This window comes from Prionailurus viverrinus, chromosome D2 (assembly GCF_022837055.1).
Source record: "Prionailurus viverrinus isolate Anna chromosome D2, UM_Priviv_1.0, whole genome shotgun sequence".
NCBI classification, from domain to species: domain Eukaryota; kingdom Metazoa; phylum Chordata; class Mammalia; order Carnivora; family Felidae; genus Prionailurus; species Prionailurus viverrinus.
In genome coordinates, this window is record NC_062571.1 from 61,924,168 (window position 1) to 61,942,228 (window position 18,061).

Here is an 18,061-nt window from a genome sequence, read left to right on the forward strand (position 1 = left end):
CTGGGGTGACCACAAACACACTCTAAAATTTTAAATGGGGACAGCATTTAACTGCTATTTGCAACAGCATTTGTAACCCAATCACTGTTAAAGTAGCGTATATTCCTAGTAGATACCAGTTAGAAAGTTTCTTGGCATGACTTCATATATAGACCATGTATCCTGAAAGTGGTGATATAACATGGTCTTGGCTATGTTATTACTGAACTGTGTTCCCTGCCTATCAAATAATTTTTAGAAAGCCTCACCTCATAGTCCTGTACTAAAAAACTTGACATGAAAAAGTTTTGAGGACTATTTAAGTGCTATAAATTTAGCCATCAATCATGCTATACTATACCTTCCTGTAGAAGAATGTCAAATTGATGGCACTAGCCAAACCTACACCCACCTAAAGACCAACGGTTATTAAAGTTGTGCTACAGGAAGGGGTCAAAGTCAGTATTAGAAATATACTTTATTGAATTCTAGAGCAACTAATCTACCTTCTGTGTTCACCAGGAAGAATGGAAGGAATATATAAAGGTTAAAGGGAAAGTCTGCACTATTCAAACTGCTATAGCCACTCTGCCGACGGCAAGGCAGCCCGGTACCCTCTAGGACACAGTAACAATCCCTTCTTGTTCAAAATAACAAGTGATTTCTCTTGGGATTCTGAAGTGCATTTATTCACATGATTGTGCCCTCTGCTTTAGTAAGGTTCTGACTGATAGAACCCTCTTCCCATCCTCTCATGCTTGACTGTGGAATACAGTCCACTCTAGAGGACAGGGAAGGCCGGAAGTCTGGGCGGCACGAGCCACACTGGCCCACGCTAATGACTTTACTCAGTTATGCTCTTTCACGGGGCTTGCTCCTTTGTCCTCTTTCAGCTGAATTCTTTCTCTAGATTCACTCCAGATGAGAAAAAGACCGCTTTTGGATAACAAGCATTTCTACTATCAAAAAAATGTAAGATTAGATGAAGACTTTTACCTCAAGACAGAATCACTGCAGTACATTCCAGGCAAGCCCTATAGCAAACCAAACACTTGTGCAAGACCACTGAAGCCTGCAGTCTGCCCCCAGGCACTGAGGACACTTCAAAGCTTGTAAACGGAACCTTGACCTTAACAGAAGACCGCATTTGGTAATGGAAACAATATATTTCTCCACTGACATACAATACTATGTAATGCACTGAAAATTTCAGGATGGACTTTGGAATAAGAGCACAATTTGTAACATATCATTTTCAGATCACCTCTTCGTTCCACTCAGATACTCTTCACTAGCCCTGGTATATCCAATATATACTGAGGATGAAACCAGACAAGGAAATGGTGTCACAAGCCACAATGGAGCCTTCTGCATGCAGTTCGGCCCGGCTTTACCCTTGCTTTCTTCCAATACAGACTCCATTACAATTGTGAACCATCTGCAGAGTGCAAACAAAACTACTAAAAAGTATCTATGATTAGAATATTTTAAGGTCTTCAGAAACTTCGCACATGTACCTTTGATGGAGCTCCCCCACCCACCACTAGAACGCAAACAGGGATATCCTTTGCTCCTGGAAGTCCTGCCAAAACGTGTTTAATGGATGCTCAGTTTTGGTTTTCCTCCTTATTCTTCCTCTTCTTCCTCCTCTTCATCATCATCTTCATCATGGCAGTGTGTAATTTCCTGGGGGGCCAGTGGGAAGAGGTTGGGGGGTTTAATTTCACTAATCGACCGGGTCAACTGGTGCCGCTTGTAATCAGTATCTTTGAAATCAACTGATGTGCGGTTCCGGGTAGCAAGAGGGGACTCCATCTCATTAATATCTACATGTGTATGTTCCACCGTTGATTCATGAGGCATCTAGAACAAAGTCAGAAGGTCAGAAAGCAGGTGGAGTGAAACAGTTTCCCAAATCCTAACCCCATCTCCCTCGGTTAGGTGGTTGTGCAGAGACAGGTCTATAATGGATCAAAGGCCAAGCCAAATTAGATACTTCAGCATCTTCCGGGAACTACCTTCCTCTCATCCTCAACTCTTAAAACAGCCCAGATCTCAATTATTTTTTTTTTTATTTTTTTTTTCAACGTTTTTATTTATTTTTGGGACAGAGAGAGACAGAGCATGAACGGGGGAGGGGCAGAGAGAGAGGGAGACACAGAATCGGAAACAGGCTCTAGGCTTCGAGCCATCCGCCCAGAGCCTGACGCGGGGCTCGAACTCACGGACCGTGAGATCGTGACCTGGCTGAAGTCGGGCGCTTAACCGACTGCGCCACCCAGGCGCCCCTGAAACAGCCCAGATCTCAATTATTAGAGCCCGAAACTGGAAAAGATGGGGGGAGAAAGATTCCTATTTCACAGCAAAAAAACAGTCCTGTTATAGATCAGTATCTAAATACAGCACTATAAAAACTGCAGTGCTCACAAAAGAGGAAAGTCTTCACTACTCAACTTTTAACATGACAAATTTCAGAGTACACTTATACCCTATGCCATTACCTATACCTTCTCAAAGATCCTTTTTGGTGCAAGCATGGAACTTGGTTATGGGCTTTTGCACATTAGGAAAAAAATGCAAATTAGGAAAAAATGCCTGGGTGGCCCAGATGGTTAAATGGCCAACTCTTGATTTTGGCTCAGGACATGATCTCACCATCCAAAGGATTGAGCCCCGTGTTGTGCTCTGTGCTGACAGCATGGACAGTGCTTGGGATTCTGTCTCTCCCTCTCTCTCTGCCCCTCCCCAGCTCTCAAAATAAACATTAAAAAAAAAAAAAAAGACCCAAACTCTCCTGTGCCATCCCACGAAGCTGGCTGCAGCTCTCAGCCCTAAGTGTCTATCTTTATTGTAAAGAGCAGCCTAAGACTGTGTCAACTCACCAAGACGTGGGCAGCTCTGAAGAGGTAGCTGAAGGGGTAATAGAGCAGATTGATGAAGGAGGCTGCATAGAGGTCAGCGTACCGCATCACCTGGCTGGCGAAGAGGGTCTGTCGGGAGCCGCTGCGGAACAGGCTCCCCATCATCCCATAGCACATGTCCATGTCATGTGTTACTTTCTGCAACAGACAAGAGACTGAATTCTAGTAGCTGTTGGGTGCTGGCTATGTGCCTATCCTTGTATCACAGGATAAAGACAAAAATCACAACTTTATTTTCCAAGATCTCTCCCAAATCCCATTTGGATACCTTAATACGTCTCTGGATGGAACTAATGTCAGGGCGCTCATTGCTGCTGCTATCAAGGTGCCTGGAGGCGAAAAAAGAAAACTCCACTGAAAATCTCTGGGGAAGAGGTCTCTTAGACCTAGCTGATTCTCAAAGAGGTAGATGGTTTTAGGGAAGAAATGTTTATCTTTAGAATCTGGAAACTTACTTGTAGAGTTCAGCCAAGAAAATATCCAAGCTCTGAAGCTCTTCGAAAAGTGCTAAAGTTTGGAGGAAAAGAAAAATGTTTTCAACAAAAAGCATTCAGGTTTTAACTCTTCCTGAAACTAACAGGCTGCAGCTATGACTGAAAGGTAAAGCTATGGTGAGTGTACAAAATAACTTTATTCTCCTGCTCGGGATCTGGCAGCAAGTGAAAGCCACGATTCCTTCTTCTACTTCAACACAGCTAGCTACAACTCTTCTTTCCCATTGGATGCTAAGTGCTAATCTGTATCCCATCGGAGGTGTGTTGCAGCAAAACAAGTGTTAACAGTTCCATTTTCAGATCAAAGAATGAGGATTAGGGGACGTGTCCAGAGTCACAAATCCAGGAAACAGAGCCAAATCAACTAGACTAACAGAATTTCAGAGGTAGAAAGTTGAAAACGGGCATGAAGGACCAGCCAGAAAATCCCACCAAGGACAAGCAACAGCCAGCAGCTGTTGCCTGTTTTGTTGGGGTTCTGGCCTTTCTCAACCTGGGTTCCCCAGAGAGAAGCCCTAATGTATATACTGTTTTAACAAATTTTCTTTACCTACCCAGAGTCACCTAATCAATTTCTCTGTTCTGTGGATCAGATGAGGAGCCTAGATTGAGAAAGGTTGTTACTTGTATCTTTATATACACATTATTCCAGTTAAGTCTCAACTTTATAAAGTAGGTATTATCCTCATTTTCATATTTGAGGAAACTAACCCACAGTAACTTGACTAAGGGCATGAAGGTATTAGGTAGTAGAGCTGGGGTAACTACCTGACGCAGTACCTCTCCCCACACTGTGGGTGATGCTAGCTAGGACTGGCTGGAGAATTTACGGGTCAAACGGGTTTACATAACTAGACCTACAGCTCAATTCCATGTACAGTCCAGAGGATACAATTTGGCCTCATTCTCTACTTCTCAGAAGAGCAGGGAAAAAAAAGGATGTAATTACCACTCAAAGTCATCAATGCCCCCAACATCACAGAGGCTGGTGGCAGAGAGACAGGGAACTAGTATGTGTGGTTGGAAAATATGGGACTACAAAAGGAAGTGGAATTCACAGTTTAGTTGCTATAGTAATAGAATTCAGGATAGCAATATTCTGTCCTTAACCCTGAAAGAATGCAAGAGAAAGGCTCAACACCCGAACCTCTCCTATTTCCTCAAATTCTGGAGTTCTGTAAAATATCTGGCTGGAGGGAAGTATCTTTGACTACCTCTGCCTCCCCTCCCTTTCTACCCACATATGAAGTAATGAGTTCATCCAAGAGGACTGATTCATACAGCTGGATATAAAATAGGAGTAATGGCTCCTTACAGCTCTTATCAGTCCAGACGTGCAGCTCCTGTGCAAGTTCAGGAATCACCAAGAAAGTTCGCCACCCTTGTCGTTTCTTTGATTTTAAAATGTCCCCAAAAATGTGATCTCCGATATACAAAATGTCCTTGCCCTTAGCTCCCAAGAGATCACAGACTGTATCAGATGAACCTGAAACAAGGGAATGAACAATGGGAAAACAAAAATGTCTCCATATTAAAAACGAGAATCCTAAGTACCATAACCATTAGATACTGTACTGATTAATTTTATTCTTATGCAAGGAACAGACTAGAAAAAGGGCTCACCTTAAAGACCCACCATTGTTTTTCTTTCATCATTCCTTTTATTGCCTCTAACGCAAGGCCTTCAGCTCCACTGTGCTAACCAGAGCTCTTGATAACCAAACCCAAGAGCAACAAAACTACATGTCTCAGCTTTAGTAAATATAATTCTCCCAAAGCACAGCCATTTCTCATCACAGAAGATCTGACATTAATTTTGTTTTGTTCAACAATTTCTCACTGCAACGAAATATGCATCAGTGTCCACAGGGGCTCCTAGAGGACCCCTTTGAGAACCACCTCAAATCATTCCAGGACACTGAGAAAAGTCTCAAATACGTAAAAGGATGAGGAAACACTGATCCTTTTAGTGAAAATCAAAGATTCGTTAGGACATACTAACAACTTCTCAAACCTGTTCTCCCTGACTCCTACTGCATTAGCAGGTGACTAAAGCAGTTACCTTCAGGAGACAGTATCTTCAGAATACTAAAGTATAACTGGCACTCTGCCAGGAGGACACCAAAGCTTTCACGATGAAATCTGAACAAAGACTTAAACTAAATAAAGGGAAATCTGTGACTCACCTCCTGAGTAGACGATGCCATGTTGTAAGGGGCCTGTGTAGGTACCAATTTTCAGCTTGCCAGTTTTCTGTGAGAAGAGAAGACTTTCTAATAATTTACTGTTCTATCACAATCTCCACCCAAAATGCAATCCGGATAGGCATCTAAATGATTGGCACTTTTGAATTATATTCTTTTGAAATTATTGGGCTATCTCAATTAAGATTAAAACTCTGAAATTCAAAAGAAAGATATGGATAATAAATTAAAAATACCTGTTTCCTTAGGAAGAATAAGAGTGGGAAAAGGAGAAATACAAAGGACAATGTGCCAGCAGACAGATCATCCTCTTGACTTACTGTGTCCACCTGACGCAGTACTGTGCCTTCTCCAAAAAAGAGTGGCTTCCGTGCATCCACCAAGATCAGGTCAAAGTAGGACTGCCATGGTCGATGGGAGCTCCCAGGCTGATGAGGTTGAGAAACAGCAAAAGCCAAAACATCACTCCTAACCCTTGAGGCACTAATATTTAATCTCACTCAAATGTAAGGAATGTAGACATATTAAGTATACACAGAAGATCCCACTATTGTATTAAAAACACAGTGTGTTAGCGGCCATATTCTTTTGGAAGCAGGCAAGGTGAAAATATAAATTAACACATTTTAAATCATTTCCTCTACTAACATTTCACAGCAATTTAACATATGAAGGAAAGTGTCCTCACACTCTGAAATAGGCAAAAAAGGCTCAAAGGGTTGTGAAGGAAAGATGCAAACTGATATTCAAGAAGACAGTTTAAGAAAGAGGCAGATTAGCATCAGAACTTTAGTATACAAACTAACATGGAACTGTTACTAGCAAATTTTATTGGTTATGTTCTCAGAATAATGGCTCTAGGTACACATTAGCCTTTGGCTCATACTGGAGGCTCGTCACGGCACTAATAGAGAAGTTATGCCCATTAACATGCTTTCTATCCTGAAGTGGGACCAGGGTATTAAACTTGTAAGGTCAAGCTGTGCTTTTGGGTGACCTTTTCAAAACAGAGATTTACTGATATTTAACCAAAGAAGGACTAAGTCCCACAAGGATGTGACTAGGCTGCAATGAGTATTCCTGCAATGAGCCACACTGTGGGAATGAAGACTTCTCTGCTAAATATCAAGGTTAACTGTTCTTGAACAAAACTCAGCAATAACTAAGAGTAGTATCTAGAAGTTGCCAAGAATATACATATCTTCTGTTTCTTTTAATCATCTATCTTCCTCAATGTGAAAATTCCTTACTTTGCCATACAAACTTAGTAACTCCACACAGAACTTCTTGGCCATAATTATTCTGATCCCATCCTACTAAATAACACAAATATCTCCCCTTTATTTCTATCTACTATGTTTTCAAATCTCTAGCAATGTTAAACTACACTAGCTCCTGCATTGCTTCTAAGGTTAATGAAGATTTCTAGAGGAGTTCTGACAATTCCTGACTCTCAATATTCCAGGATCACTAAATGCATTCATTATTACTAAAAGCAATGGTCTGTTAAGTTACATATAGTACCTTGGGGCCATGTGGGAAATCGAACAGGTAAGTCATAATTTTCTGGAAAAAAAAAAATCCAACATCAGGTCCATATACTACTTTTGCAAACAATATGCGGCACCTAAAAAAAACTTCAAACCCAACCTTTTCATATGACGTGTCTTTTTCAATACAGGATTTATCACATTCTTTTTTCCCCTAAGTTTATGAAATCATGGCAGCTGAAGCCAGAAATTAATGCTTAAACATAACAAACTACAGCTGACATTCTCAGTAGGACATAGGCTTCTAGGATGTCATTTTGTACACTTCATCCATATATCCCTACCAAATCCTCTTAACGGACTGGAATACATATTTGGAATTGGTATCTGAGGTCAGGGCATCGACAAAACTAATGACTCACATGGAAATAATATACGTTGGCCTCCTTACTATTTATTGTTTCTAGACTAACCAAGCCAATGAACCATTAGATTTGTTGGCTTTGTAAGACTGCTAACTCCAACAAATCACCAGATTTCTAAATCAAGATTTTGCATGAAGAGAATTGCAGAGCATTGGGCTTCTTGCTAGTACTATAAGCCTGTAACTGTCTTAGCAAAAATAAGATGAGGCTAAGGAGTTAACCTCGCTTTTCAACATGCTTTAGTCCCGGCAAAGAAATGTCTAAGTTAAAAGGTAGTAAATTTTGATGGCGAAGAGTCCAAACATCTTTGCACCATCTTCTGCTATCTGGCTCCCAGCAGCAGGGAGGGCATTTACACATATGCAGTAAATAAATGTGTGACTTCTCAAGTTGATATAAATGATGCACCAAAGAGACACAGAAGCCTTTTTAAAATCAGCACAAAGGTTTTAAACAACCTCCAAATTAAAACCTTCAAGTAACCAACTGTAATCAGGGAAAAGTCAAAAGAAATATTTAGAAAAATTTGAGAACCACTCCAATGTGGCCCTTAAGCCATATATTCTTTTTCCACTCTGCTCTCAAAATGATATGGCAAAAAAATATCCTCACTTAATGAGTGTCCTCATGATCTTCATTCCCAGTTCCTTAGGCCAAAGTAACTCCTCTGTGTAAATAAACAAGTATGAACATTAGGCACTTACATCTGTGTATTTATAGTCACTGTTGGTGGCAAGAAACACTTTCCCTACTTCCTTCATTCGACTCAGAAGCAAAGGCAGTTTTCCCTGAAATGTAATATGATGATGAGTGAAACACTAAACCACAAATACACAGTCACTTCAACTTTTGTCTACCTGAGTAAGCATAGGGGATGCGCTTTGAGGGTTGGTTGATTTCAGAGTTTTACATTTAAAAGACCATATTATCACTATGCGTGAAGTATTAAGCTAGCAGTATACATGGTGTATATAACATATAGGTGTATATATAAAATGACACATACAGATGATATGCTTATTAGATATATTATTAAATATGCTTATTAAAAACACCTTGGGGCACCTGGCTGGCTCAGTTGGAAGAGCATGCAACTCTTGATCTCAGGGTTGTGAGTTTGAGCCCCACACTGGGTGTAGAGATTACAAAAAATAATAATAAAATTAAATTAAATTGAAAAATAAAACCATCTCTACCTTCCTCATGTTTGCCTCAGGAGGGAGTTTAAATTACCTTGTAATCTCTTAAAGTATATGAATGAGGTATATTAAAGGTGAGGAGAAGCTGATTTTAAACATCACCAGCAAAATACAAGGAGAGCATAAGATATGGCTTCCCTGTGTAGGCTTTTCTCTTGTATACCTTGTAGAATGAAATGCCATGTGCAGGATGGAACCTAGAAATGCTCAGACCCATCTGCAGACACATGAGGAAATTCTAACTCCTGATGAGACTGGAAAGAAAAGCAGCTTTTCCTTCTCTCACACTAAATAGGTTCCTTCACTCAAATTCTCCTGGACCTCTTGTGAACCCCTCAGTGTTCTCTCTTGAAAGAAGAGTGGAATTAGGAGTGGAGGGGAAAAAGGAAGTACAAAGACTGAAAACACTAAGAAATCTGTATCAAAGTACTTTGAAAAAAATACTGCATTCCACTACTCATACTCTGTGAGAAAAGGAAGTATCTCATCTTGGAGCTGTGTTTCCTTCTTACATTAAAGTAATTCCAAATTTTTGCACCACTGGTTGGAATGCAAATTGGTACAGTCACTCTGGGAAACAGCACAAAGGTCTCTCAAAAAGTTAAAAATAGAACTACCCTATGATCCAGCAATTGCACTACTATCCAAGGGATACAAAAATGCTAATTCAAAGGGGCACATGCACCCCAATGTTCATAGCAGCACTATCGACAATAGCCAAATTATGGAAAAGGCCCAAATGTCCACTGATGAATGGATAAAGAAAATGTGATTGATTTGTGTGTACATACGTGTACACACACACACACACACACACACACACACACACACACAATGGAATATTACTTGGCAATCAAAAAGAATGAAATCTTCCCAAATATTTGCAATAACATGGATGGAACTAGAGTGTATCATGCTAAGCAAAGTAAGTCAGAGAAAGACAAATATCATATGATTTCACTCATGTGGAATTTAAGAAACAAAACAGACAGACATGGGGAAAGGAAGGAAAAATAGGATAAAAACAGAGAGGGAGGCAAACCATAAGAGACTCTTAAATATAGAAAACTGAGGGTTGCTGGGGGTGGAGGGAAGGGGCATTAAGGAGGGCAGTTGTTGCGATGAGCACTGGATGTTGTATGTTAAGTGATGAATCACTAAATTCTACTCCTAAAACCAATACAACACTATATGTTAATTAAACTAGCCTGATTTTTTTCCCCATATTCTTCATCTAGCTTCCCTTAATATTAAAGATCTTACTTACACATAGTACAATGATCAAAACTAAGAAATTAACATTGGCACAATTCCATAAACTACAGATTTAAAAAATTTACTGTATAAACTTGGACAAATTATATATAACTTGTGTTCCTCAGGTTTTAAAAAAAATTTTTTTTTTTTGTTTTTGAGAGAGAGAAAGAGTGCAAGTATAAGCAGGGGAGAGGCAGAGAGAGGGGGAGAGAGAATCCCAAGCAGGCTCCATGCTATCACCACAGAGCCCAATGTGGAGCTCAATCTCATTAACCGCAAGATCATGACCTGAGCCAAAATCAGGAGTCAGATGCTTAACCAACTGAGCCACCAAGGCACCCCAGAGGGAGAGAATTCTTAAGCAGGATCCACACTCAGCACAAAGCCCAACGCGGGGCTTGATCTCACGACCATGAGATAATGACCTGAACTGAAATCAAGAATTAGACGCTTAACCAACTAAGCCACCCAGGAGCCCCCTTCAGCTTATCTACAAAGCAGAGGTAACAATACCTCACTCAGGGTTATATGGAAGATTAAAGGGCATGTAATCACTTAGTACAGTGATGTACACACAGTAACTACTCTAGCTGCTATTATCATTAGAGCTAAAAAGACAAATGATATACTGGATCTTCTTGCCAAGGAACAAACAGGGAAAACTATACTAAGACCTATGTTCTGGCTGAAAATTCCTGGTGATTGTACTTGACATATATTATATCAAGACAAATTAGTATCTTCCTTTATCCATTTCATTATAAATAGGTTTGTTATTGATTTCCCTGATTTGCAGATCTATTTTCCCCTTTATTACTTACATCTTTGACTACATACTTCTCAAGATTTTCAACTGTCTTTTCCTTAAGGGAGCCCTACAGGAAGAAAAAAAGGAAAATAAGAACAAAATCAGTTTTTAACAGTTTATACTACTATCAACCCAAATGCATTTTTTAAGTATTTACCAAAATGGAAAAGTACATAAACTAGAAATGGCCATGATAAAGCAGATGTGATTTGCTGCAACTCTGCCTCCAAAAGGTATTTAAAATATAAAACTATGTTTATTTTAAACAAGAAATCAAAAGGTATTTCATATTTTATTCAGTATAATTTATAGTAAGTATAATTTTAATTAGTTAATGTATTAGTCAAACAGGAGGTATTTGGAAAAAAACAAACAATAATCATCCTCAAAGGTAGGGGGAAGTATAATCTTAATACTAAAATCTCTTCTAAGTTTGGGAAATGAAAACTGAAGTAAGAGCTGGAAGCCAAGCAGGATCACGGGAGGAAAGATCAGCATAACTTCCGAAAGTAGGACAAAGACAAGAAGAAAAGTATTCTAGAGAGCTGTCACTAGGGGGCAAATCCTTTTTTTTTTTTTTTAATGGAAGAAAAATTCTGCTCTATTTGCACTTGGAAAGTTAATGTCAGACCACAAGACACAAGCCACAGAGTGAACAGGTGACGCAGCAGCTCCCAGATACCTTGTAATGAACCCAGTCAACAGCATCTCTTACATCCTGGAACATACTCCGGTAAGACATGAAGAGGTCCCCATCTTTAAATCCTGTTTCACAGCTATACAAAGATGAAAAAAACATGACAGGGAATCCAAAAGAGGGTAAGTAAAATGAATATCAAACATTGCCCAGGGGACCCAAGGATTCCATGATCACATGGAAAGACTAGGCTAATTAGGAAAATAATTACTCCCTAACGAAAATCCATTTTGACAACCAGAAAGGACTACAGTGTTCAATGGAATACAATAATTGTGAACAAATACAAAGTGATAGAACAATATATTGAATGAAACCTAAAAGGTCAGTTCCAAAAATATCATGTTCTTTTACTCATCACTTTTAAGAAACAGGTTCCCATCAAAGAAACATTTAAAACTTAAAATTGGTCATTTAGGTGCTCTTCATCCTGACTCTTCTGATGTTTTCTCTAGGTACAAAGGTATTGCCTTTTTTCTATTTAGCTTAGTGACTTGGTGCCCCACCAGATTTAGTGCCTTGAAGCGGATAAGGCCTAGACAGGATAAGTTAGCCAACTCTGACACATACGGCTGAGCTTTCGGCAGTGGTTATGCAATTTGCCCTAAAAAGGATAGGATACCTTGTTCAAGACTTAAACAAAATTTTACTTTGAGGAGCATAAACCATATTTACTCCTCAATCAAATCTTGCTGGGCCTGGGAATGAAACTAAACTGTCATCGCTGAATGGCTCCCGGGTAGCTGCTGTGAAATGAGTTGGGGGGTTTTAGTGTAATTCTGCTTGGACAGATAATCATCACACAAACCTCCCACTCAGTTGTCACAATTAGCACCTCTGCTGGCCGTCTTCATTCCCAGGAGAAGCCAATCAGAAGTGGTCCCTTCCAAACATGGCTGCAGCACACTGGCAAGGAGAGGGGGCCGTGTGGGAGGTGAGAGCCTGCATGGAGCTGCTGGTGCTGTCCCATCTCTCAGGCTGGCAATGTGGCATCTCTCACTAGCACTAAATTCACTTCAGAAAAGCAGAAAAGACCTACAATGGCCAGTTCTCTAAAACCCTGTACATTAATTTAAAAAAATCAATTGGAAAAAGAAAATTACACTATATACATACCTGGTATATCTAGGACAATTAGTAAAAAAATCTACTAGGCAAGCCAACAGGTAGGTCTCTGAAAAATGAAGAACAGATATTCATAAACATAAATGAAATAATTCAAACTTATTTCATTATCTCCCTTGAGCAAAGACAAATGATCATGAAAAGAAGGGAAAGCATCCGTATATATAAGCACAGAATGAGTCTACCTGGTAGGTTGAACAGTGTGTTCAGAATGTAAAATCTTTCGGTGTCATCCCGCTGGATAAATTTATTTGGATACTGCTCTCTAGTTTCTGGTCTGAAAGAAAAAATTTAAATTAACTGACATTCAAAAAATGAACATTACAACCATGAGAAATATTCATCATTCAAAAATTCATTCAAATATTTTGGTGGCTACATGCAAGGCAGGGTCTAAATATTACATGTGAGTAGCTATGAAGATAAACAAGCTCGGGTTCCAGCCCTTAAACAGCCCTCAGTCGGCTAAGGGAGGCGAGTCACATACACAGTTATCACAAAGTAAAAAATCACAACTGCCACAAGAAAGGTGCAGAGAGCTATGAGAAAACTGAGGAAGAGGAGACCATTTCAACTTAAGGGGTAGAAAAAAGTGAATGTGGGTGTGAGAAGAGGGAAATCTAGGAGGGATTCATGAAAAAGGTGGCACAGAAGCTGGTCCTTAAAGGCTCAGAAGATCCAATTCAAAAACTAGTCCAAACTGGGTAGAGACAGGGGAGCAGAGGAAAATAAAGCTAGAAGGATGAATTGAGGCAGATCATGCTGCTATCTTTCACTCAGAGGCACTCAGAGTGCCATCGACAGGTTTTTGGTGCCACTGACAGTCTTTACACAAAAGGATAAAACCATCAGAGCTAAACTGTAATAATACTCCATTAGTAACAGTTTTAGGATAAAAAGGAGAAAGAAATGTGATATGTGGCACAAATGGCTACAAATTCTTTCCATGCCTTTGTAATGTGTGACTTTGCAGTTACTCCAGCTAAGAGGCTCACTCTCTCTCTCCACCCTCAAATAAACGTTTGAACAGCAGCAACTAGGGATCCAGGCAGAAACTCTGAAAATACCTGCATATTGGGGCGTGCTTACTCTTGCTGCATTTGGACCTCAGACTGCTGTGTGAGTGAGAGAGATAACCTGCTGGAGCATAAAGGCTACATACAGAAATGAGGAACGCCCACCACAGGCTGCCAACTGCCAGACATGTGAGTCAGGCCATTCCAGATCAGCTGAGCAACCCCAGAATTGCCCAGCTGACTCTCAGAATTTTAAGCTAAATAAAACAGTCGTTGTTTGAAGCCAACAGGCTTTCAAGTACTTCATTACGCAGAAAAACTAACTGACACAAAAGACTGGGAAATCAGTTAAGTGGTTATTGCAGTAGCCTAGATGAGAGCAGGAAGGGTCTCTCCTAGAGTGATGGGACAGGAAATTAAAGGGAAGCATTAATCATGAGAGACTACCAAGGTAAAATGAATTAAGACCAGGGGACTGATTGGCTGTGGCAGATGAGGACATGAGAATCAAAGATGATGCTCACATAAGGATGTCTCTGAGAGGGTAGGGTGGTGGTACCATTTACAGAAATATGAAAACTGAATAACAAGTAGGTGTAAGAGGAGTTTTATTTTGGAAAGTAAACAGATTTTTATAGGTGATTAATTAGAAACAAGGTCAAAAACTTAAAACAGAGATTCAGACTTAAGAGAGAACTGGGATCATCTACACATAGGTAAAAGGTGAAGCCACAAAGACTGTTATAGTGGATAAGGTCACTTACGGTGCAGAGGAAAAACAGAAGACTGAAATAGACCCAAGGGGAACATTTAGGGTTACAAGGAAAAAAGCCAGCAAAACAGACAGAAGTTGTTAGAGATGCCCAAGAACCTTGGAGAGTGAAATGAAACACTCCAAGAAGTTGAAGGGGACAGCATTAATTTAAAAAAAAAATGTAGAGAGAAACCAAAAGGGAGAAAAACTAAAACATAAAAATGCACAATCCTCAGGGAACCTAGCTGGCTCAGATGGTAGAGCATGCAACTCTAGATCTTGGGGTTGTCAGTTCGTGCCCCATGATGGGTGTAGAGATTGCTTAAAAATAAAATATTTATTTAAAAACTGCACAGTTCTCATAATGAATATATAAAGATAACTAATCTAAATAAAGGACATCAAATTTAAAGTTTGTACTCCGTTTGTAACCTGGTAAATTCCTGCTTGGGTCTGTTAACTACCAATGGCATAAATTCTAGTTAGGAAAAGAAAATCACATTAGCTCCCTGTCTTAATCACCCTTCTGAAATAAGAGTGCCCAGTAAGGAATAACTTTGTAGAATATCTCATTTTCTAGCCTTCTAAGATTTTCTGTATTAAAAATTAAGGTGGAAGGGAATAGTAATGATATGCTTTCCTCAGTCGGGTTTAGTAAAATGCCACTGTCTCCTTAGATATACTTTCCTATTCTCTCCATCATTAAAAAGTAATTCCTTTACATAAGGATAGTTAACAGTTATTTATTAGGCAATAAGAACCCAAATGATATAAATAGAGTTAGCAATTACATTCTGTTTAAGTTAAGTGTTGGGCGCCTGGTTGGCTCAGTCAGTTAAGCATCTGACTTCAGCTTAGGTCATGATCTCATGGTTTGTGAGTTCAAACCCCACTCTGAGTGAGCATGAACCCTGCATTGGGTGAGCACGAGCCCCACTTCAGGTAAAACATTAGCCCTGCTTTGAGTGAGCCCCACTTATCTCTCTCTCTCTCTCTCTCTCTCTCTCTCTCTCTCTCTCTCCCTCTCCCTCTCCCTCTCTCTCTCCCTCCCTCCCTCTCTTTCCCCCCTCTCTCTGCCCTTTGCTTACTTGTGCCCTCTTAATTGTCAAATCAAGCTAGCATATATTTAAAATAAATATTAACTGGGGGCAGATAATGTATCCCAGAAGAAGGAATGCTAGACTTGGGAGCTGGGAGGAAAACTGTTATGGACTACTGTACTGCTAACTTTCTGTGACTCGTAGAAATAAATCTGTGATCTCAACATTATATCATCCTAGAACTTTAAAGGCCTTTGCCCCTGTCCAAAAAAGAGGCCCCAACTCATTGGCAAGGTGTGTAAAGCAATGCCTGATGGAGCCCTAACCTCCCTGCCAGCCTCATCCACCAGTATGCTTCAATAGCTTGTTCTTTCCCTCTCTCTCCATCCTCAGCCTCTCCTTCTCCACAGGCTTTTCCTCTGGATTCTAAAGACTATAGAGTGTTAAGTGCTGTTTGAATGATTCTGCATTACTCATAAATGGCTTATTTTTGGGGCACCTGGGTGGCTCAGTTGGTTGGGCGTCCGACTTCAGCTCAGGTCATGATCTCATAGCTCGTGAGTTTGAGCCCTGCGTCGGGCTCTGTGCCAACAACTCAGAGCCTGGAACCTGCTTCAGATTCTGTGTCTCCCTCTCTCTCTGCCCCTCCCCTGCTCATGCTCTGTCTCTCTCTGTCTCAGAAATAAAAACATCAAAAAAAATTTTTTTTAAATAAAAAAAATAAATGGCTTATTTTTGAAACACTACTAAAAATACTTCCAAAGGAGCCATTTGGAAACTTTATTAGTTTATTTGGGGAAAGAAAGAAGATCTGTGGATCCTGAGTTAGTAACACTAATTGCAGTACTCATTTATAGAACTTCCTTTCCTTTTCCTCTCTGACTACCCCTCTCCATAACACAAAAATCCCTTTTCAGACATTAAAAAATAGAACCTTGGTTCATCTTCATTGAGATTTTGAATTATGGTACAATATCCATTTATAAAATAGCTTAGGCTGCTAACACTATTTGCAATCACTTCACATTCTAAATCCTGCCTCCTGATATTCATGGATCTTGAACAAACCCCTCATGAGAGGAGCAGTGAAAGAGAGGGAGATATAATCACAGGCCTGCCCAGATGTGTCAAGGTGGGGTGCTTACTCCACACTGTTTGCACTATGACTATGTGGAAACCTTTGAGCCTATGTAATTCCAGCTGAAAAATCTTATATCAGATGCTTCAATTCCAAACAGGGCATTGCTATGATCTCAGATTTAAATGATATTCTGGTACAGTTTCAGTTAGCTTGTGCCTCTTATCACAAAAAGTAATTACCAAAAACACACTCTCTCTTTAAAAATTTCAATGCAGACTGTGTGGTTTTTACTATTTTGCCTTTGAAAATAATATATAGGAAAGTTATACAAGAGACTGACAGATAATCTATTTTGGTTTTAAGTGTTGCTCTGTGCCTAATGCAGTATCAGTAGTAAATTAAGTAGTATAATAGTGAAGAAAATATATAATTGCAAAGTTATGAGGACAAAAAAATGTCAAACTGTGGTATTGTGATTTGTAAAGAAAAAATTGGGATGTTTCACCAAAATATAGTAGACCAAAACATTGTAGACAGTAAATTTTATCTACTATTTACTAAGGCAAAAAGTCCGAGTTAGGGAGAATGGAAATATTCTGATTATGAAAATAAAGCTTATTCTAGTTTTAAATATTACCCTATTTTCATTTTTAGCCTGTTTTTAAAAAATTTAACCACATGATCAAGTATCTGAAGCTATTCATTAGAATATAAAAAAATCATATATTAGCTGTTAAAAATCTTAGTCATTTACACTGTTGTAATTTTACATTTTTCAAAGCGCTTTTATATACATACCTCTTCTGAGCAGCTACCTGAGAACTGTATTAAAAAGGAGAAAATAAAAATCTTAGAATTGCAAATAAGTCAAAGCCACTACAATTCTTTTTGGGTAAGTTTCAGGATTAGCTTTGTTGGATGCTATATAATTAGAAACCACTTAATTTACACAAAATGTAACTGCTAACTATATAAGTCCATTTGAGTCCTAACTGCCTAATAAATAATTGTTAAATATCCTTATGTAAAGAAATTGTTCTTTAATGATGAGGGAACAGGAAAGTATATTACATCTGGGGAGACCCGTGAGCTTCATTATTTTTTCACTATAAAAACACTAGACAGAGGCTAGAAGTTCTATGTACTCACCCTCTTATGAAGTTAAATCCATGTGCACAGACCAAGAGGTTTCCATAGGCATCAACTTTCAAAAGATTTCCATATAGTGTATCAAAGACAAGTCCCCTATATGCAAATAAGGACATCATCAATAATACAGGCAACAATCTTATGTAGTATTACTCAATCATCATAAACCAATGCCATCTTATTCAATCTTTACGAAGACTCAAGCATGTCCCAAACAATATAATCCTGGAGGATGAAGTGAATAAAATCTTAAAAACTAAACCCAGAGGGGCTCCTGGGTGGCTCAGTTGGTTGGGCGACCGACTTCGGCTCAGGTCATGATCTCACAGTTCCTGAGTTCGAGCCCCGCGTCAGGCTCTGTGCTGACAGTTTGGAGCCTGGAGCCTGCTTCACATTCTGTGTCTCCCCCTCTCTCTGCCCCT

The 18,061-nt window shown here is 39.5% G+C and overlaps 1 protein-coding gene across 8 annotated transcripts in view; it reads right to left on the reverse strand.

Annotated features, from left to right (window-relative positions):
- Positions 1–438: 438 nt before the first annotated feature.
- Positions 439–18,061, reverse strand: part of NT5C2 (5'-nucleotidase, cytosolic II) — a 106,833-nt gene continuing 89,210 nt past the window's right edge. For 6 of the 8 annotated variants that reach the window (XM_047825990.1, XM_047825985.1, XM_047825989.1 and 3 more), the window contains 15 exons: positions 17,640–17,735; positions 17,289–17,312; positions 12,785–12,876; positions 12,591–12,648; positions 11,460–11,553; positions 10,791–10,844; positions 8,218–8,301; positions 7,123–7,164; positions 5,919–6,026; positions 5,581–5,647; positions 4,710–4,880; positions 3,356–3,407; positions 3,169–3,229; positions 2,862–3,038; positions 439–1,842 (listed from right to left, as the gene is read on the reverse strand). In XM_047825990.1, coding sequence (XP_047681946.1) covers positions 1,606–1,842; positions 2,862–3,038; positions 3,169–3,229; positions 3,356–3,407; positions 4,710–4,880; positions 5,581–5,647; positions 5,919–6,026; positions 7,123–7,164; positions 8,218–8,301; positions 10,791–10,844; positions 11,460–11,553; positions 12,591–12,648; positions 12,785–12,876; positions 17,289–17,312; positions 17,640–17,735 — 1,417 coding nt within the window. In that variant the 3' untranslated portion in view covers positions 439–1,605. Of the gene's footprint in view, positions 1,843–2,861; positions 3,039–3,168; positions 3,230–3,355; positions 3,408–4,709; positions 4,881–5,580; positions 5,648–5,918; positions 6,027–7,122; positions 7,165–8,217; positions 8,302–10,790; positions 10,845–11,459; positions 11,554–12,282; positions 12,422–12,590; positions 12,649–12,784; positions 12,877–17,288; positions 17,313–17,639; positions 17,736–18,061 lie in introns of those variants that run through there. The other 2 variants (XM_047825991.1, XM_047825992.1) reach the window with 2 other exon arrangements.